The 21,839-nt window shown below is 42.0% G+C and overlaps 3 protein-coding genes and 1 non-coding gene across 4 annotated transcripts; 3 read left to right on the top strand and 1 right to left on the bottom strand.

The window, feature by feature from the left end:
- Positions 1-1,616: 1,616 nt before the first annotated feature.
- dbt (dihydrolipoamide branched chain transacylase E2) lies at positions 1,617-9,883 on the top strand. The gene is made up of 11 exons (XM_055941019.1): positions 1,617-1,726; positions 2,851-2,992; positions 3,350-3,425; positions 3,605-3,786; positions 4,031-4,158; positions 4,712-4,964; positions 5,095-5,261; positions 5,994-6,071; positions 6,319-6,510; positions 6,733-6,804; positions 8,689-9,883. Exons 1-11 carry the CDS (start codon positions 1,682-1,684, stop codon positions 8,854-8,856), a joined length of 1,503 nt encoding a protein of 500 aa, XP_055796994.1. The 5' UTR covers positions 1,617-1,681; the 3' UTR covers positions 8,857-9,883.
- On the top strand, positions 8,450-8,588 carry LOC129867730 (small nucleolar RNA SNORD94). Its single transcript, XR_008761674.1, has one exon. It is a non-coding gene; the product is annotated as a small nucleolar RNA SNORD94 (small nucleolar RNA).
- Positions 9,884-11,317: 1,434 nt separating the features above from the next.
- lrrc39 (leucine rich repeat containing 39) lies at positions 11,318-13,714 on the top strand. The gene is made up of 7 exons (XM_055941021.1): positions 11,318-11,508; positions 11,654-11,759; positions 11,907-12,063; positions 12,284-12,420; positions 12,844-12,989; positions 13,097-13,249; positions 13,502-13,714. Exons 1-7 carry the CDS (start codon positions 11,387-11,389, stop codon positions 13,704-13,706), a joined length of 1,026 nt encoding a protein of 341 aa, XP_055796996.1. The 5' UTR covers positions 11,318-11,386; the 3' UTR covers positions 13,707-13,714.
- On the bottom strand, positions 13,391-21,688 carry trmt13 (tRNA methyltransferase 13 homolog). The gene is made up of 11 exons (XM_055941020.1): positions 21,530-21,688; positions 18,227-18,276; positions 18,059-18,125; positions 16,920-16,982; positions 16,625-16,694; positions 16,429-16,535; positions 16,172-16,339; positions 15,977-16,049; positions 15,532-15,606; positions 14,927-15,350; positions 13,391-14,785 (listed from the first exon to the last, which is right to left on the bottom strand). Exons 1-11 carry the CDS (start codon positions 21,662-21,664, stop codon positions 14,611-14,613), a joined length of 1,407 nt encoding a protein of 468 aa, XP_055796995.1. The 5' UTR covers positions 21,665-21,688; the 3' UTR covers positions 13,391-14,610.
- Positions 21,689-21,839: the final 151 nt, after the last annotated feature.

Raw genomic sequence — 21,839 nt, 5'->3', positions numbered from 1 at the left:
CACAATTATTTCCATGCCAAAAGACACATCACAAATCTACAGCCATCAACATACTGTCCTGCAAATCTAATGTGTTTCCTCTATCTATTGTCAAGTACTGACATTGATTGTATTTTGTACTATTTTTGTCATTGTTTTGATGTTTGATTACAAAAAACCTTGTCTGATACTGACTGACAAGCAATGAAGCACAAATCTACAACCATCAACATACTGTTGTCCTGCACATCTAATGTGCTTCCTTGTGTTTGTCAGAATAAACACCAATAAACCTCAATCGCTGGCTGGACAGTCCTTTCTTTAAAAACACAACACGAGAGTTACGAAGTACAATGATATCTGTGACATTAACATCCCCTCAAATAAAGTTGTACTGCGTATGTGTTATGAATTTGCTAATACATTTGACATTTTAGTAATTTAGCACTCATACGCAGCGCTTCTTCCTTGAGCAATTAGGGGTAAGTGCCTTACTCAAAGGCACATCAACAGAATTTTCACCTAGTCTGTTTACCTAATCACATAGTCGGCTCAGGGACTCAAACCAGCAACCTTCAATTACTGGCCCATCACTATTAACCCCATAAACATCACCTCAAGTAAAGTTGTAACACAGACACAAGGCAAATATTTTTTTATAACTAATACAAGATAGAGTGTGAGATGGAAGGAGATGGATTTTGGCTGACATTCTACACATTTTCTCGTCGATTAAACATTTTATTTCAAAACCGTTTTCTTACCCCAAAGCTAAAATCTGTTATGAACAGAGTGGACTAAGTTTTTGTAGACTTTACCGTTTGCAAAAGTAAAAAAAAAACGCGTTGTTTAGGAGTGCAAAGGCGAATGTAGTTTCTGCACAGGCCCACTTCACATAAAATGCGTCCCCTAATGATAATATGCAGATATATGCTGGGAACGCGCCAATAGGATCTCGCTAGCTCGTGCTTGGCTCTGCCCACCTCATTGCTTTTTCTGCCCACTATGACTCATTTATTCCCATTGAAAACAATAGGCTCTGGTCTATCTTGGTTTAGTTGTAAAACTCTTTGGCTGAAGCATCCGTTTAGAACGTTTTCTCACCCCCAAATATGGTAGTGAGAGGCAGTCCAGTCACGGGTTACTTAGCTCAGTAAATACATTTATGTTCCTTAAACTAGAAATGTTAAAATCACAGTGCACTTAGTTTTGTAGACTTGACGAGCAATTCACGGGGGAGGCGTTCCCCTGCGGAAATATGCAAACATATACTACAACGCGCCAATAGGATCTCGCTAGCTCGTACTTGGCTTTGCCGACCTCCATGCTTGTTCTGCCCACTATGATTCATATGATCCCACTGTAAACGACACAGATTAACTATTTTGGGTTAGTTAAAAATATATTTGGTTGTACTGCGTATGGATAATTAATGTATTAATTTTTAATTAATGCATCCCCTCAAATAAAGTGTTAAGGAACTTTCTTAGTGAATCAACAGCCAAGGTAAGTGGAACATCAAATTAGTTATTTTGACTGGACTAGCAGTCCAGAATATACTAGTGGACCGCTAGTCCAGTCAAAACGAACTTGTTTTCTATTTAGTAGTGGACTATCCCTTCACGCTGCCCTATTTGTGACTGATCTCTGATTGGCCATTGAAAGGGGTGTGCATTGTTCGTCAGATCCGGACAGAACAAAGATGGCGGCATTTACTAGAAGATCATTCACATTTATGAGACGCTTGGTATGTTTGTTTGAGTTTTTCCAAATGTTAATCCCCATCTGAAAGCTTTGCATAAATAGGTGATGGTGCACAAGTATCATACATTTAGAAAACCTGTCACTATACCTCAATCTAGAGTGTCAGTGGTTGCGTCAATCAAATCTGGTATCAGGATCATCATGTGATTCAGAGTCACCGAATATACTTTAAGTATTTTTATTAAACACAAGTGATAAATGGTAAATGCAATTTTCGCATATACGGGTTCACTGTATCACCACACAGGGTAAAGCAGAGAACTGTCTCGAAATGATACAATCAACCTTTGTTGGAGGCTTAGCGTGGTTTAGACTCACTACCCTGTCGGTGGCGCTCCAGATGTCCGGCGCTGTTGCTGCGTAAATTACGCTCCCACACCCTAGAGACTGAGGTCAGACAGTTCTGTAACACTGATCTATTTGCACCTGCATAGAAAGCATACTGTTCTCGCTCAAGGTTAACCACAGCTTCTCAGCACACTATCTGGGGCAAAATGTTACTTCCAGCACACACACGGGCACACGTGCACAAAGCAGATACAGCATACAATATTCAATCACAAATGATGTGATGGCGGGCTATAGTGCATAAAACACATATCCTCGCAAGAGACTTTACCCATGCAGCTGCTAGCAAACAAGCTACCTAGCTGAATGGTTAACGTTAGTTAACTAGTCTACACTACAGTGGGATTGAAATGAAATGTTTCGTCATTGCTTTGTATTAACAAAAATTGCTATCTGCTCGCTACTACTAGCCAGAATATGTAGCTAGCCGACAAATTGACTCAACTCTTGACGATGTGTATGACAGAATTGAACATGAATTTAATGTCAACCCTCGGTTACAATGTCTTTTCAACAAGTTTCCAGTTAACGTTAGCTAAAGTAACTTTGACAAGCAATTTAGCCATGGATGGCTACAACACTTTGGGATTGACAATTTAACTTTGTTGGATTGCTTGCTTTGCATCTAGTTAACTTTGGATAGCTACCCAACAGTCATGCTATATAATAACTGAAGATGCTGTGTATAGAAGTAGCGAGCTCCCGCAGGGCCCAACCCCATCAAATTAGTGATAATGACATGGATCTCTTTATTGTCAGCGTTTATCATCCCAGATTTTGGAACATCTGCACAAGCGTTGCTGCTCCAGGGTCCAAACTGGCCGACCAGACTACACCCTCCATCCCAACTCTGTCTTCATCCCTCAGCTGTGCAGCGCTAGGTTTTTTCGCACAAGTTATGGTGAGTAGGCTTCTGCACTAACAGTATATTCCAACTTAGGCGTGTTCTTTTTGCAGGTCCCGGTGCCTGGGGGTGGGTTTGCTTTTTTTTTTAGACCATGCCCTTGGTCTTTCAGTTACATCTCCAACCACCCGGGCATTGTACCATTCAAAACAAACTAGCCCAATGAGGAAGAACGCTGTTGACAGTGTACACACAGGCTGTAAACAATCAATCTTACAGGTTCAAATTATGTTAAAAATATTTTATTTTAAATATTTGAGTTCTATTACAACAGATGTCATAGACATAAGGCTATGTGGAAGTTATAGGCTAAATAATGAATGTCGTTTTAATGATCGCTTGTTCTCTTTACAGTCACACCAGGACCAATTCTGCCATTCAAACTTTCAGATATTGGCGAGGGCATCATGGAGGTGACGGTGAAGGAATGGTATGTTTTCAAAATATGGTACACCGATGTGAGCATCACTTTTTTATGAATTAGGTTTTTATAAGAGTTGCCACTAGAAAGCACACAAGTTAAATTATTACAGGGCTTTGCTGCTCCAAGATTTGCTGCTCCAAGATACATATTTTGTTTAGGTTCATTGTCTCTTTCTCTTCCCATAGGTATGTAAAGGAGGGAGACAAGGTGTCTCAGTTTGACAGCATCTGTGAGGTACAGAGTGACAAGGCATCTGTCACCATCACAAGTCGCTATGACGGTGTCATTAAAAAGCTCTACTATGAGGTGGATGCTACAGCCTTAGTGGGCACAGCGCTGGTGGATATCGAGACAGAGTCCGGTCCAGGTAGGTAGGGCACCAACACTAGAGTAATGGGAATCTCCCAACTTCTTATGTATGAAGTCGCTGACAGTGAACATTTTCAGAACAGTTGGAACTGGAAACCTTGAAGCCATTTCCTTTACCTTTTTATATTACCGTTCATCATAAAAATAAACATTTAGGAACACAACAGAATATCTGGAAGTCCGAAAACAACATTGACTCCCATTGGTTGGTGGTGATGGTGACTTTGTGGTTGATCTTTCAGAGGTGGCCCATGAGGAGGATGTTGTGGAGACACCGGCGATGTCACACGATGAGCACACACACCAGGAAATTAAGGGACACAAGACCCAGGCCACCCCTGCAGTCCGTCGTTTAGCTATGGAGAACAATGTGAGTTATTAAAACACACACATACTGTCAACACAAAGTATAGCAGCACACTGCCCCTTTAAACCAGTGGTACCAATTTTCATCCTAGAGAGCTAATGGGTGTGCAGGATTTTGTGGATGTCCACTAGGGCTGGGAATTGCCAGGGACCATATGATGTTATCACGATACCTAGGTGCTGATATGTATTGGAATATGATGTTCCAAACATATTGCTAACTATATGTCTACTACAGAGAGACAAGAGAGCATGAAAAAAATGAGTTTTGATCAGTCAGGAAAATAAGTGCTGAAAACATGGTGTCTCACTGTTTAAAAAGATCGACCACAAGTTTTAGGTAGGAAAATACCGGTACAGCCGACTAGCGCTCTCTACAGCTATCTACAAGTAAAAATATATATAAAACAAATAAATTACATTGCGATATGTAAGTGTATCGACCTCACCACCACCATCACTAATGTCCACCTGTCTGTCCTTTTACCTCATTGCCACTCCCCATTATTCCTTTACCTCCTGTCCACCTGTCTGTCTGTCTCATTACTCCTTTTCAGATCAAGCTGAGTGAAGTGGTCGGAACGGGGAGAGACGGACGGATCCTCAAAGAGGACATCCTCAACTTCCTGGCCAAACAGACAGGGGCCATCTTACCCCTGACCCCATTCCATGAGATTCAGCTCCCACTTCCCACAGCATCCGCCCCCTCTTCGGCTGTCAAGCACAAGGCAAAACCCCCACCAGGTGTCCCTCTCCCTGCAATCTCCAGGCCCGTCTTTTCGGGCACGGACAGCACTGAGGCCCTGAAAGGTAGAGGCAGTTTTACAGAGATGGTTAATGCTTCCAATAAATGTATTTGCTTTCTGGGATACATCTCTGATTCAGATAATAATCACTATGGGTGATCCCTTTTTCCCATTGTGTTCCTTGGAACGACCAGGTTTCCACAAAGCGATGGTAAAGACCATGACTGCTGCCTTGAAAATCCCCCACTTTGGGTACTGTGATGAGGTGAACCTGACTCGGCTGGTACAGCTGCGAAAGGAGCTGAAGGGCCTGTCAGAGGCTCGTGGTGTCAAGCTCAGCTACATGCCCTTCTTCATCAAGGTGACCTTTGACTCCTGACATAATATAATGACGTTGTGAGGTGACATTTGGGTGTCAGGGTGGCACTATTGTCAAAATGCACTATAACACTTTATTTGACATGATTGTTATGACATTGAGTGTTATAAGCTCATGTCAATTTATGACCACCCATGCCAAATGACATATTATTGTTATGACAAATTAAATGGCTTCTGTTATGACTGAAGTGATTTAACATCTTGGAGAGCAACCTTACTGCAACGGGTGTCATAAGTCGGGGGGCGATGCACAATTGGCATAGCGTCGTCCGGGTTAGGGAGGGTTTGGCCGGTAGGGATATCTTTGTCTCAGTATGTAAAATGTAATAAAATGTATGCACTCTACTGTAAGTCGCTCTGGATAAGAGCGTCTGCTAAATGACTTAAATGTAAATGTAAGTCTCATGATGCAGTGGGATGCATCGTGCCATTTTTTAAATGTAACTAGGCAAGTCAGTTAAGGACAAATTCTTATTTTCAATGGCGGCCTAGGAACAGTGGGTTAACTGCCTTGTTCAGGGGCAGGTTTTTACCTTGTCAGCTCAGGGATCGATCTTGCAACCTTCCGGTTACTAGTCCAACGTTCTAACCACTAGGCTACCTGCCGCCCCATACCATACCAAAAGGACTATGCTGGATGATTTGGAGAAATAGTCTGTTTGCTATTTCACCATCACCATCACGGTGATAAATATCTTGTCTGTTTGAGCAGGCTGCTTCTCTGGGCCTACTCCGTTTCCCCATCCTCAATGCCTCGGTGGACGAGGCTGTTCAGAACATCACCTACAAGGTAAGGCTGCTGGAAGGTTCCCCCAGATCTAGATATTGCAGTGTTATTGTAGACAATGATGCATCAAAATAGTCAATATAAATGGTGTATTTGTGCTTGCTCACGGCGAGCGCAATTCTGGACGGTGGAAATAGAATGAATCATTAACATGAACATGAAGAGAGTTTAAACTTCTCAGACCCCCCCTCCCGTCGAAAGATTGAGAACCCAAACTTTGTCTGAGCTTCTTTTTCGTCTCCTCCACCAGGCGTCCCACAATATTGGCCTGGCCATGGACACGAGCCAGGGTCTGCTGGTACCCAATGTGAAGAATGTGCAGATGCTCAGTGTGTTTGAGATCGCCGTGGAGGTCAACCGTATGCAGACCCTGGGCACCACGGGCCAGCTGGGCACGGCCGACCTCACAGGAGGCACCTTCACCCTCTCCAACATCGGATCGGTGAGCTGGGGAGAGGGGGTGGGGTTTGTGGGCCTTGGGAGAAACTAATGCTTGATAAGTAATACTGATAAATCAAACTGGTTGGCCTTTGTGGTAGCCATCTAGTAATGCTTACTTGAATAGTAATTGACTGCTAGCTGCTGCATTATTTGTTTCCTATGCTTGCTTGGGTCGCTTGTTCAGTATATACATGTCATGTATTTGTGTATTCCCTTGAATCAGATTGGAGGCACGTATGCAAAGCCAGTGATTTTGCCTCCTGAGGTGGCGATTGGCGCTCTGGGAAAGATCCAGGTTTGTGAATCCTAAATGACTTTGTCAGCTACAGTTGAAGTCTGAAGTTTACATACACCTGAGCCAAATACATTTAAACTAAGTTTTTCACAATTCCTGACATTTAATCCCAGTAAATATTCCCTGTCTTAGGTCAGTTAGGATCACCACTTTATTTTAAGAATATGAAATGTCAGAATACTAGTAGCGAGAATGATCTATTTCAGCTTTTATTTTTTTCATCACATTCCCAGTGGCTCAGAAGTTTACATACACTCAATTAGTATTTGGTAGCATTGCCTTTAAATTGTTTAACTTGGGTCAAACGTTTTGGGTAGCCCTTCCACAAGCTTCCCACAATAAGTTGGGTGAAGTTTGACCCATTCCTCCTGACAGAGCTGGTGTAACAGTCAGGTTTGTAGGCCTCCATGCTCACACACGCTTTTTCAGTTCTGCCCACAAATCTTCTATGGGATTGAGGCTTTGTGATGGCCACTCCAATACCTTGACTTTGTCATTAAGCCATTTTGCCACAACTTGGGAAGTATGCTTGGGGTCATTGTCCATTTGGAAGACCCATTTGCGACCAAGCTTTAACTTCCTGACGGATGTCGTGAGATGTTGCTTCAATATATTCACATAATTTTCCTACCTCATGATGCCATCTATTTTGTGAAGTGCGCCAGACCCTCCTGCAGCAAAGCACCCCCACAACATGATGCTGCCACCCCTGTGCTTCACGGTTGGGATGGTGTTCTTCTGCTTGCAAGTCTCCCCCTTTTTCCTCCAAACATACCGATGGTCATTATAGCCCAACAGTTCTATTTTTGTTTCATCAGACCAGAGGACATTTCTCCAAAAAGTACGAACTTTGTCCCCATGTGCAGTTGCAAACCGTAGTCTGGCTTTTTTATGGTGGTTTTGGCTCTGTGGCTTCTTCCTTGCTGAGTGGCCTTTCAGGTTGTCGATATAGGACTCGTTTTATCGTGGCTATAGATACTTTTGTACTGGTTTCCTGCAGCATCTTCACAAGGTCCTTTGCTGTTGTTCTGGGATAGATTTGCACTTTTCGCACCAAAGTACGTTCATCTCTAGGAGACAGAACGCGTCTCCTTCCTGAGCAGTATAACGGCTGCGTGGTCCCATGGTGTTTATACTTGCGTACTATTGTTTGTACAGATGAACGTGGTACCTTAAGGTGTTTGGAAATTGCTCCCAAAGATGAACCAGACTTGTGGAGATGGCTGATTTCTTTTGATTTTCCCAGGATGTCACGCAAAGAGGCACGGAGTTTGAAGGTAGGCCTTGAAATACATCCACAGGTACACCTTCAAATGACTCAAATTATGTCAATTAGCCGATCAGAAGCTTCTAAAGCCATGACATAATTTTCTGGTATTGTCCAAGCTGTTTAAAAGCACAGTCAACTTAGTGTATGTAAACTTCTGACCCACTGGAATTGTGATACATTGAATTTTAAGTGAAATAATCTGTCTGTGAACAATTGTTGGAAAAATTACTTTTCATGCACAAAGTAGATGTCCTAACCAACTTGCCAAAACTATAGTTTGTTAACAAGAAATTTGTGGAGTGGTTGAGAAACGAGTTTTAATGACTCCAACCTAAGTGTATGTAAACTTCCGATTTCAACTGTATGTTGTCCATGATGGCTACGGTGAGAAGCACAGGGGTACGGAACTCGGCTGATAATGGGAGCTGAGTGTTGGTGTTGGTTCTTAGCTCAGTGGGCATGTGTCTGGCTGACTGGGAGGTGCAAACACGATACAGATGCCTGACTGAGCCTCATGACTCTCTGTACTTGTTACATTATATTTATTTGGTGGTTATGGATGTCTTGATTGCTTTATGAATAATAATCTCCTGACATGTTCATGCCCCTTTCAGGTCCTGCCGAGGTTTAACTCAAGGGACGAGGTGGTGAATGCTCACATCATGAATGTCAGCTGGTCGGCAGACCACCGGATCATCGACGGGGCCACAATGGCGCGGTTCTCGAACCTGTGGAGGGACTACCTGGAGAACCCAGCATCAATGGTCCTGGACCTAAAATGAGCCTGCGGCACCCTGGACGGCCTCCTCTGGATGCAGCCCTGCAACGCAAAACCAGTCACCATGATTATGTGAAAATGGTCTACTGTACTCTGACTCTCTGGGTAGTCACATTGACTGGGTGTTACTGGTCCCCATACTGCTCCCGCCTCCTTGGCCTTCCAAAACCTTTCTTCTTCAGAATATGAATGGCTGCACATGCCACAGACACTACAAGTTACCTACAAACATTGTGAAACTAATATATAGTTGCAGGCTGTTTTATCTTTGTGTGTGGCCTTAACTTTTATTTCTTTCCCGGTTGCCTTACTGATATAGGATGGTTATAAACAGCAGCGCTTTTTGCTGAATGTTGGATAACAGACCTTCAGTAAACATGCTGTATTTCTGAAATACTGTATGGCTCTGTAAAAAAAAGGCCCTGCACCTTTAAGGGTATTGGTGCTGAAACCAGGGAATAACTTTAAAGGTGCAAGGTATTTTTTATTTTTTTTATGGCCCCACACATTCCATCAACACTAGAAAGCTCTTTTCAAGAGTGTGATTTAGTGATTCCCCTTGAAAAGTATCATTGCACAACACGCACTTGTGAGTGTACACCTGCTATGAAAATGGACATAAGGCTCCTACAATAGTTCCACAATTGTTAGTTTGATCAATTCATATGTTACAGTTGCTGCTTTTCTAGAATGTTGTATCTGCTTTTATTGCTGTCTGATAATGTATTGCTTTAAAAAAGAAAGTTTAAATTTATGGTTGAACGTGAACACATGGTGTAGGATTTTGGGGAATGGATTTTGGGAAATGTGTACCCTGATCTCTCTGTACTTAAGGGAGATTGTATTATTTGAAGGGACAGGAGAAATGCCAGACTGACTCGACAACCACTGTTCTTTCTGATAGTGTGGATCCTGAAAACAAGTTTAAATATGCGTAAAGATTTGCTTTGTTCTTGTGTTGTGCATTATATGTTCCCCAAGACTCGTGCAGCTCACTATTTTAGTAAAATAAAGCCTTCCATTTATCTATATCACGTGTCAATCTCATTCCACGAAGGGCAGAGGGTCTGCGGGTTTTCTCCTAATCGATCTACAGCTATATATGTCAGCTCAATTTGGAAATGACCTTAGTTCCTGTAACGTTTCATCAATACAGATTGAACAGAGCCCTAAGTCTTCATTGAAAGGAAAACATCAGCAGACACTAGGGCAGGGATCAACTATACTGAACAAAAATATAAATGCAACAATTTCAAAGATTTTACTGAGTTACAGTACATAAGGAAATCTGTCAATTTCAATAAATGCATTAGGCCCTGATCTATGAATTTCACATGACTGGGCAAAGGTGCGGGCCTGGGAGGGCAAAGGTGAGGGCCTGGGAGGGCAAAGGTGCGGGCCTGGGAGGGCATAGGGGAGCCAGGCCCAGCCAATAAAAATGAGTTTATTCTAACAAAAGAGCTTTATTACAGACAGAAATAAGTGCAAGGCCCAAACCTTGCACTAGGCCCTCCATGGAATGAGTTTGACTGCCCTGATCTATAGGAACTGAAAAGTTGTCACCAAACCTTAAAGTAAAGCAAGGGAGAGAAGTACAGGTTGAAAATTCCCAGTATTTCTTTATGGCTATTAAAAGGTCTGTAGATCACATAGGCCTACAGTCTATTTAAAATGTAACCATCTTTCCATTGACCATTGCTCAATCTTTTAGTCTATCTTTTGGATTTTGAAACAAATTGAGCTGATCCTAAATTGTTCTTATTTCACTCCCTGTTAAACAAAGGACAAACATGTTGCATGGACATTGAAGGTTTTCCACCACAAACTATTTCACTCTATTCTTCCTACCGTCTTCTGAAGGTATGTGTTGTCAGGGGAGACAGAAGTCCATGTGTCAAGTTTAGCATGTGACCACCAATACTATTTTCAGTGTTCTACCCCTGACTAAAATTAGACCTCCTCTAGGGTCACGTTTCATCAAGGAACACCACTGACAGACATGGGACGAGGTCTATTGCTACTCTTACAAGATTTTCAAAGAAAAGAAGCTATTCCATCAACACAATGGAATACACTGAAGAGATTTGTGAGGAATTTATTACAAGGGTTTTCTTGATGCAAATTTGTCCAATCTAGAAAGTACCATTTTACCATTTCTTACAGGACTACTACTGCTGTGCTCCAATCGGTTTTGAACTCGCACATTGTGTTAGTGCTTCCTTGAACTTTAGTCGATTTGGGGTGACAGATGGATTTAATATTTTCTGTCAATTATGTGAAAGAGTTATCTACTCTTGATATGGAAAATGAATGAAGATCCAAATAAAAAACAGGCTACATAATCTTATGTTATCAATCATCATTATGAGTGAGTTTCCTTCTGCATTGAAGAAATCTGAGCAGAGAATTTTCTGCATCTGTCCTTGTCTAGCTCTGTCCATCTAATTAAGGGAAGCAGTGATCAACCAGACTCCAGTCCTGTTTTGAGTTTAGACTTTTTTGGGAGCTGTTTGAACAGTTGGTGTAGGGTCACCATGACTGGGGTTGCAGTGTGCAGTGGCTCCGTCAGCTCTATCAAGTCCCTTTGGGAGACTAGAATTAAGAAAACGAAACAAGATCTGCAGAAGCAACAAGAACAAAGGGCCGGTGTAGGTAGGTGAGTGATATTTATCCTTCATCATTTTATTGAATATGTAATAGCCATGGGTAAGCCAATCGACTTAATTGAAAGTGAATGAGCCCAAACCCACTGAGATAACTTGGACCTGTCTATGACTTATTGCTCTACATCTATACCAAAGGGTGAGACATAACTGGGAAGATCGGATTATATTGGCCAAGCTGAAAGAGAAGGTGGTGACAGAGGAAGGACGTGTCATTTTAAGGATAGAGAAAGAAGAATGGAAGGTACCTTCCGTCATCTTAACTCTATGCTGTATGATTGTGTAAAAATACTTGCTGTTCTATTTTGATGACAAACTCTACTTTTGGGGAAATTGACAAGCATAGCACAAGATAACCCTTTTTTTAATGTTGACTACTCTTCTTTGACAGACTTTGCCTCGGGCCTTGGTTCACTTTCCTCAACTCATGGAGTGGCAGCTTCACAGGGTTGGACTACAGACAATCCCCCGCTTCATTTCCAGCTTTGAGAATCTGCTTGTTCTTGACCTGTCCCGAAATGCCATCACAGAGATCCCAAAAGAGATTGGTCAGTAAACCAGTTACATGTAACATCCCCTCAATGAATGTATCACAGGCGCTGCCCACTGGGCACACACTGGTTGAATCAACGTAGTGTCCACGTAATTTCTTTGAAAGTATGTTGAACCAACATTGAATAGACATTGAATTGACGTCTGTGCCCAGTGGGTGATGACTTGTGCTTCATGTCAGAACACATGGCCTACTGTGTAGTTTTCCCTCTCTAGGTAAACTGACCAGGCTAAGGGAGCTGCTGGTGAGCTACAATAGAGTGCAAAGTATTCCAGAAGAACTGGGCTGTTGTGAGAACCTGGAGAAACTGGAGCTGGCAATGAACAGGGACCTTGACGAGCTGCCTTCAGAGGTACCCAACATGGCATGATTGTTGGTTTAATGTTAAAGGGAAAATAAACAATTTTTCAACTTCATATTCATCCTCTCCAGCACCACCCCACCATCAACATTTGTGAAAATTGTGCTTTTTTATGTTTTGTAATAAAAAGGATGTAGGAATTTAAGTGTTTCCAATGACATCATCGGTGTGCATCATGTGATTTTGACCAATTGTGAGTAGGCATTGCCTACTAATTTGTTGATGTCATTGGAAACGCTCATCTTTCTCAATATTTTTTACTACAATACATAGAAACGTGCCATTTTCACATATGTTGATGTCGGGGTGGTGCTGGAGATGATTTTAAATATTCCTTTAAAGGAACCTTCTAGGTACATGATGATTTATGTGCGTGTCCCTCACTGTGCTAATTTCCCGTTCTGTTGTTCTCAGATTAGCAACCTGAAGAAGCTTTGCCACTTGGATCTCTCCATGAACCAGTTCACAGAGATCCCAGAGTGTGTGGTGAGTCTGCCTGCCCTGGAATGGTTGGATATGGGTGGAAATCGGCTGCAGAGCTTACCACATGACATCCACAGGTAGGCTTACACACATCTACCATAACCATATATCCAAGCACAACATATTGATAGAAATACATGACAAAGAAAAATAAACTACATACATATGTGCTTGCTCTGTCCAGAATGGAGAAGCTGCATACTATGTGGCTGCAGAGGAACGAACTGGAGTTCCTGCCTGACAACATCTGTTACATGCGAAGCCTGGACACACTGGTGCTTAGCAACAATAAGCTACATGACATTCCCTCAATGATGGAGGACATGAACAACCTCAGGTGAGTGCCATGTCTAGGGGTGGGAGCTATTGGTTGTTTTGGGGATGAGTGGACTGTAGACAAACAAATGTATTGGCCCAGATCGGCAACAATTAACCTAATAAAAGTGGGTAAACAAATACGTAAGCCAGGAGTCATTAATTGTATTTACAAAAGCTTTATATTCATATTAAAACTAGCAAAAGATTTCCACCAATGTATTTTATATCAAAACAAATGAATCTTCATTTATCATGTTCGCTATACTTGCAGGTTTGTGAATTTCAGAGACAACCCTCTAACATATGAAGTGGAGCTACCTGCTGCCCTGAAGAAATCTGAGGATGAGGAAGAGGATGACAGAGAGATGTTTGGCCGAGATTTCATGCGCGTCTACTGCCAGGAGGCACGGAAAAGAGTTAACGCCATGCTAAATATGCATCGTGTAAATCGTATGTACCAACAAATATGTACTTGAACTGTATGGTGATCTGTTGACTAATAGTAGGGTAAGCTGACATCTTATTGAAAAGTTTATTCCAGTTAAATGCACGCAGAAAAACAAAGTAGGCACACAAGCTAACGTTACCACTCACAGTCCAAGAGTTGAGAAAATTCCTCAACTCATCCAGCTAACGTTATGTTCTGTATCAAAGCGAACGGTGCCATCTAGTGCAGTTTGACTCACTAGCTATCTTCCAAGACACGTTGTCATTTGCTGACTACTATGAATATTTATGAGGGATATTACTAATTGTTCCTGGTACAAATCATGCCAAAAGGTATTTGCATTTTTGTAGACCCCCCCGGAATTGCTCTTTAATGACACTGTCCATTTGAAATGTCTGTTTCAGCACCTGAGTCAAACTACACCTCAGAACTAAATGTGACCCTTGAAGCTGTGGCAGAATCTGCACCGTCACTGTGACCTACTGTAGCAGTCATTCATGTTGGCCTCTGTCGGTTCCTGCCTTGTCTGTTGTGGACATCGTCTCGTCCTCCGTATGGTGACCGCCTGGTCTTGTCAAGCATGTCCTTCTGAGCATTTCTTTCTCTTTTTGGGAAATCTAACTTGTCCAACATTGGGGTCAAATCCACTTAATTTCCTGAACATTTTAAAAATAATTTACAAAAATTAATTGACTAGACTTTAAATGGAATTGACTCCAACCATAGTCTTGTCTGCTATGTCCTGAGCTTTTTGCCTTGTTAACAGTCTGTTTTCTTCTGTTGCCAGTGTAATGTTTTCTGTAACTGCAAACAGGTTTCTTGCTTTCTTGGCTTAAAAAAAAGGAAAAGTATCAAGATAAATAGCACTGCTCAAAATAGAGAGTTGTGCTGTCCGTGCACCGCGCAGGTTGGACTGTCAATGGAATTTATTTTCACCGTGAGGTGGGAAGTGCAGTTAGCAGCACGTTTTCTAGAGAAATGTCTGAGCTGGTGTAGTAGAGTAGGCGGGAGTCAAATCCCTTCTGCTGCAGGAAGTGAACCCTGCCCTGGTCAATCAGCAGCTTGCACAGGCGTCCTATGTGTTCACGGTCCTCAGCATTCAACACCCTAATAGTACAGAAAAAAAAAAAAGATGAAGCAATTGAGGTTTATGTTGGACGCAATGTGACGACAGGTCTTCAGTCTGTTACAATGACTATGCGACGACATGGGTGCAATTTATGTCTACAGCTCAATGGCAATACTCACCCTTCCAAGCTGTCTAGTTCAGCCTCTTCTGTCGCTTCGTGCTCCTCTTCCTCAAACGTTTGGTCAGTTTGATCTTGTGGTGGAGAGGTCTGTCTTGCTTGTCTCGAGCCACAGGTCGCCCAACTTGACATGCGCAGGAAGGCAGCGAACTCAGAGGCACCTAGTCCTTTCTCCTTGAAGAACTCCTTGCCTACATAATGCCTCCAGTCACAGCGGTGGTGGCAGCACAAGGCGATGGCCACCCCACCTACCCTCAGCTCCTGGCCGGCAGCAGTCTCCCCTGCCGCCCTGGGAATGGGCTGTAGCGCCGGTCCTGTAGACTCTCCAGGCTGCTGCTGGAGCTTTGAGCGCTTGCTGGGTGGCTGATCTTCGATCCCATGGGGCCCAGTCTCCGAGCTGCCCAGTAGGCATTGAAGAGCAAGGTCTATTCAGTGCGGTGGAGGTTAGTGAGCAAGGAGTGAATCAAAGACGCATTAATCAATAACTATTCTTTTAGGAACCACTTCCATGATGCCTTTCAAAATTCAACACCATTCAAAATACCAGTACAATATATTTCCCCCCTGGTGAGACCTGGTACTCAGAGATGTAGTGCCTGGTTTTACCTGTTGCTGCGCCACACAAGTGTTTGCCCACTCCAACCACTGGAAGTCCCTTTTCTTGGAGGAGAGGAACTTTACCTAAAAGGCAAATAACAGGAAAAGGTTTCAGAAAAGCTCAACTCATTGAGCCTGCTAGTGCTTTGTTCAATTCTTAAATGAACTCTGTACTTGGCTGTACAAATCCTTCTAATCTTCATAATATATAAGTGTGCTTCCCAGGCAATTTGTCAGTGCCCATTTGTGTTTGAAGGGTGATCTCATCACGTACATTTTTAGAGGGTGTGGCATCTCTTTCACTGTGTTGAAAAGTATAATCCACTTCACCTCCAGAAAACACTAACAGGGTAGGGTGCCTGTATGTGATGACGTCTTACATGATAACTGATTGACTGTTTTATGTGAATAAATATTATTCAAATTAAATGTGGCTTTTAATTTAGTTACTTACGCAAATCAAGGTGCTGAATATCCACTTGTAGTCTTTCAAATTTGGTATCAGAATTTTGGTGTTTGCCATCTACCTGAATGAGAATGAATTGGGGGGACAATTACCTAACAGTGAAGATGTGTGCACAGCCAAATAAATCCCTTTATGTATAAACGTTTTGAAAGATAAAACATAGCTTAACAGGTGGTGTTATACTTTAAAACGAGCGCTTGATCTTTCCACAAGCAGGAAATGGATGTCGTCATAGGCTTTCAGAGCGACATGGATCCAGTGGGAAAGCTTGCCTTTCCCTGCACCAAACTCAACAAAACACCTGTTAGGTCCAAGCAGGTGCAAATCCTCCATGTTTCCTAAAAGGGACGCCTTTTAAAACAGGCAAATCATACATTAATTTTTATTGAAAGATAATGTATATAAATAAATGCAAATCATGTGAGATTAAATTAAAGTACCTGTTGCTTCAGGTGTTTGAATGCAGAGTCCCCATTCTTTGGATCATTCAAAGCGTCATGGAGAGCAGGGTGAGATTGTATATTTTCTTCATGTTTGCATTTGAGCCCTGCAGAAACATTGGGGGCTCATACATTAAACACCACATTGGATTAATCATGTTAAGCATGTCAGTGAATGCTGTTAGGTATTGCTTACCTTTGACGGCAGTCTTCAGTTTTTTTATGAGCAGGTTCAACTCTGCTTTGCTGCGATCTGATAAAGGTACCTAAATAAAAGTGAATCATGTAAATATGGCCTTAATCATGGTGTGTCTCTATTGTAGGTAATGTCAGCATCTTTCTAAGGTTCTGCTCATAAGACATACACCCAGTTTCTAGTAAATAATGTCACTTTAGTTACTCAATGCTGAAATCAGCTAAGCTTCCAACACTAGCAAAATGTTGAGAATTACCTTTCATGTCAATGTGTATGCATGCGTCTTTGACATTACCTCATCTTTGGGGGTGTTTTCAACAATGACTGGTCCAGCATTAATATCTTGCACATAGAACAGCTACATTTGCATAGGAGAAAGAAAGATTAATCAATTTAGGCTGTTATAGAAGGGACATTTAGGCCTATGTATTTGAGATATCTGGGTATGCATTCTCATAATTACACTGAACAAATGGGGAATACAGATATGCATCTGTTGGTCACAGATACCTTAAAAAGAAAAGTAGGGTTATGGATCAGAAAACCAGTCAGTATCTAGTGTGACCACCATTTACCTCATGCAGCATGACATATCTTCTTTGCATAGAGTTGATCAGGCTGTTGATTGTGGCCTGTGGAATGTTGTTCCACTCCTCTTCAATGGCGGCGTGAAGTTGCTGGATATTGGCGGGAACTGGAACACGCTGTCGTACACGTTGATCCAGAGCATCCCAAACATTTCCGTAGCTTATCCCTGCCCATAACATAACCTCACCGCCAACATGGGGCACTCTGTTCACAACACTGACATCAGCAAACCGCTCGCTCACACGACGCCATCTGCCCGGTACAGTTGAAACTGGGATACATCAGTGAACAGCACACTTCTCGAGTGTACGAGTGGCCATCAAAGGTGAGTATTTGCCCACTAAAATCGTTTACGACCTCAAACTCGAGTCAGGTCAAAACTCTGGTGAGGACAACGAGCACGCAGATGAGATTCCCTGAGACGGTTTCTGACAAATTGTGCAGAAATTCATCTCAGAAAATCCTGCAAGTGAAGAAGCCGGATGTGGAGGTCCTGGGCTGGTATGGTTACGGTTGTGAGGCCGGTTGGACGTACTGACAAATTCTCTAAAACAACGTTGGAGGCGGCTTATGGTAGGGAAATAAACATGAAATTCTCTGGCAACAGCTCTGGTGGACATTCCTGCAGTCAGCATGCCAATTACACCCTACCTCAAAACTTGAGACATCTGTGGCATTGTGTTGTGTGACAAAACTGCATGTTTTAGAGTGGTCTTTTGTCCCCACCACAAGGTGGACCTTGTGCGTTGGAAACATTTCTGGGATCTTTTATTTCAGCTCATGAAACATGGGACCAACACTTTACATGTTGCGTTTATATTTTTGTTCAGTGAATATTCAACTTACAGGTTTGGGTTTCTCTCTGGAGTTGCACTTCTTCAGATGTTTTGCTAAAAGGTCTTCGAATACAGTGCTACAAAGACAGAAGAAATCATAGATTTAGAGGTTCTCCTGAAATTGTACAATTTACCTTTTTAAAATTCTGGATTTTGTCTCTCCCAAGTGCCAACTCACTGTTTTGGATCCAGAGGACATGCTATTCTTTTTTTCTCACAGTCCTTTTCCTAAACACAGCACAAGAGAAGAAGTTGCAATATGAAACTTATATCACTACCACTAGCTAGGTTTTCATCCAATTGGCGACAGATTTTCATGTGCATATTCTAAAATCGGCATAAAAACATATGAGATAGGTTTCCATCAAATGTGCAGAGAAAAGGCTCTGCGTGATGACGTAATGCACATAAAAATACATTTGCAGTTAAATTCCCATGTACCGAATAAAAAATACAAGTTAAATGGGTTTCCATCGCATTTTCAACTCTACTGATGGTTTTCTCACCAAAATGTTTGTTATAAAGATTGTCTCTAGCCAAAAGAATGCAGATACAGTATTGCACGCTGTTGGCTAGAGCACATCTATAGCCTATATCATGAGATTATTATGGACTAAAGAACCAGATTATTTTTATTTGTCAAATGGCAAGCATTGATGATCATGTCACCTGAATAAAACACTGGATATTTAATAGAAAGGTGCATCAAGCTCATCACCTTGCACTTTCACCACCCTGTGAAGGTCACCATAACTTATTTCATCTGTATCCTAATAAACAGCATGCTTTCCTGACGAGTCGTAGGAGGACCACACGTCATCACGTGACTCCAAGTTTACTTTGATATTATTATATCAATATTTGCAAATAAAAGCATTTCCACCAACATTTCCTGCATAATTAATTTTACAGACACAAAGATACCTTGCTTAGCGTATTTTGTTTTGTCGACATTTGTAAAGGTCAAAATCTTTCCCATTTCCATCAGGCCGGCCATAAAAAAAAAAAATTGTGCTACTAGTTCCGACAATGCAGTAATAACCAACGAGTAATCTAACCTAACAATTCCACAACTACTACCTTATACACACAAGTGTAAAGGGATAAAGAATATGTATATAAAGATATATGAATGAGTGATGTTACATACACTCAATTAGTATTTGGTAGCATTGCCCTTAAATTGTTTAACTTGGGTCAAACGTTTCAGGTAGCCTTCCACAAGCTTCCCACAATGAGTTGGGTGAATTTTGGCCCATTCCTCCTGACAGAGCTGGAGTAACCGAGTCAGGTTTGTAGGCCTCCTTGCTCGCACACGCTTTTCAGTTCTGCCCACAAATTTTCTATAGGATTGAGGTCAGGGCTTTGTGATGGACACTCCAATACCTTGACGTTGTAGTCCTTAAGCCATTTTGCCACAACTTCGGAAGTCTGCTTTGGGTCATTGTCCATTTGGAAGACCCATTTGCGACCAAGCTTCAACTTCCTGACTGATGTCTTGAGATGTTGCTTCAATATATCCACATAATTTTCCTACCTCATGATGCCATCTATTTTGTGAAGTGCATCAGTCCCTCCTGCAGCAAAGCACCCCCACAACATGATGCTGCCACCCGCGTGCTTCACGGTTGGGATGGTGTTCCCCCTTTTTCCTCCAAACATAATGATGGTCATTATGGCCAAACAGTTCTAATTTTGTTTCATCAGACCAGAGGACATTTCTCAAAAAAGTACAATCTTTGTCCCCATGTGTAGTTGAAAACCATAGTCTGGCTTTTTTATGGCGGTTTTGGAGCAGTGGCTTCTTCCTTGCTGAGCGGCCTTTCAAGTTATGTTGATATAGGACTTGTTTTACTGTGGATATAGATACTTTTGTACCTGTTTCCTCCAGCATCTTGGTCCCTTGGTGTTTATACTTGTGAGCTATTGTTTGTACAGATGAACGTGGTACCTTCAGGCGTTTAGAAATTGCTCCCAAGGATGAACCAGACTTGTGGAGGTCTACAAAACTTTTTCTGAGGTCTTGGCTGATTTATTTGGATTTTTCCCATGATGTCAAGCAAAGAGGCACAGAGTTTGAAGGTAGGCCTTGAAATACATCCACAGGTACCCCTGCAATTGACTCAAATTATGTCAATTAGCATATCAAAAGCTTCTGAAGCCATGACACAATTTTCTGGAATTTTCCAAGCTGTTTAAAGGCACAGTCAACTTAGTGTATGTAAACTTCTGACCCACTGGAATCGTGATACAGTGAAATATAAGTGAAATAATCTGTCTGTAAACAATTGTTGGAAAAATTACTTGTGTCATGCACAAAGTAGATGTCCTAACCGACTTGCAAAAACTATAGTTTGTTAACAAGATATTTGTGGAGTGTTTGAAAAACAAGTTTTAATGACTCCTAAGTGTATGTAAACTTCCGACTTGAACTGTAACTATATAGCTAGGTGTCATCATCTAAAATAACCCTAATTTATAAGACAGTTCTTATTTGATTAATGGTGGTCGAAACAATCTATGTGGAGCTAGCCACAATGGGAATTAGCCACACTAGTGGACTTTGCAGTTAGCAAAGTCATTGACATCACTGTCATTGACAGTGATGCAAATGAATACAAATAGTAGAATTATGCCATAATTGAAAAGATCATGCAAAGGCGAGGCCAGTGCCCATGTGACAACAATTTTGGACCCCCTTGTGGCCCCCCTAAATGTTGAGTATGAAATCATTTTTACATAACTATTTTTTGCTGTCGTTCTTTTTTTTTCCTTTTTTTTTTTTACATCCGTTATTAGACAGTGGCAACGCGGAACAGTAATTTAACCCACACATTTTCTAGAGGGACGGCTTTAGGCGGAACACAACAGTATCGTACCACATGCAAAACGATATGACAACAATAACGTCTCATGTAACTGGCCCCTCTAACAGTACAACTGGCCCCAGCTTGCCCCCCAGTTGAAATGGTCTAGAACCGCCACTGCCATGTAGTAAGATGGTGACATCCTGATAATCAAATGTGCCACTGAGAATTCTCAAAAGAAACAATTGGGTGATGGCTTCATCCATATTTTTTTAGTCTGGTTCACGTTCTAGTCGGAACTAGGAAACTCGGAAATTCCGACTTGCTAATTGGTTGTAGTTATACACGTGCTGCGTCTAACATTTGCGAGGTCCCTAGTCCCGACTGGCACATGAACGCAGCATTTGCTTCCTCCATATTTTGTTACAGTCTATGGCTGAATCGATGTAGTCGGAGATTAATTCCATTTAGCCTGGTCTCTGCATCACTCCGTTGCTGGAGTTAATCTGAAACTTCATTCACCATGGAGTGGAGTTTAGTCAGCTATCTTCAGTTGCCATAACAGTAGCCTACACCAATCCCCCACGGTCAGGGGGTAGTTTATGGGGCTAGCCCTGGCTGGGAATACTTTGACAGTTGTGTCAAACAGTGTGGTGGTGTCCTGCTCTACTTACCGAATTAGCATGTTCCCCACAATATGCTTTTCCACTTCCAACTATCATTTTGCAGAATCGTTTTTTCTTTTCCACGTAAAAAGCACATCTTCCAGGCAGAGGTGTAGACACGCCGTCCGCGGTGGGGAGCTCCATGTTTACAACTTCCGTATAGTTACCGCGTCATCAAACTACAGTACCATAGAATGGGGACGCGTTCCAGGTGGTCTACATTTCACGAAGCTGCAACTCAATGACTGAGTATGTTTTACACATTTATATCCAGTAGTAACTATGGCGTGTAGTTAATTTGGTGTTGTAGTCGTTTGAC

This window comes from Salvelinus fontinalis, chromosome 12 (assembly GCF_029448725.1).
Source record: "Salvelinus fontinalis isolate EN_2023a chromosome 12, ASM2944872v1, whole genome shotgun sequence".
Classification (NCBI taxonomy): Eukaryota; Metazoa; Chordata; class Actinopteri; order Salmoniformes; family Salmonidae; genus Salvelinus; species Salvelinus fontinalis.
This window is presented reverse-complemented; position numbering and strand designations above follow the sequence as displayed.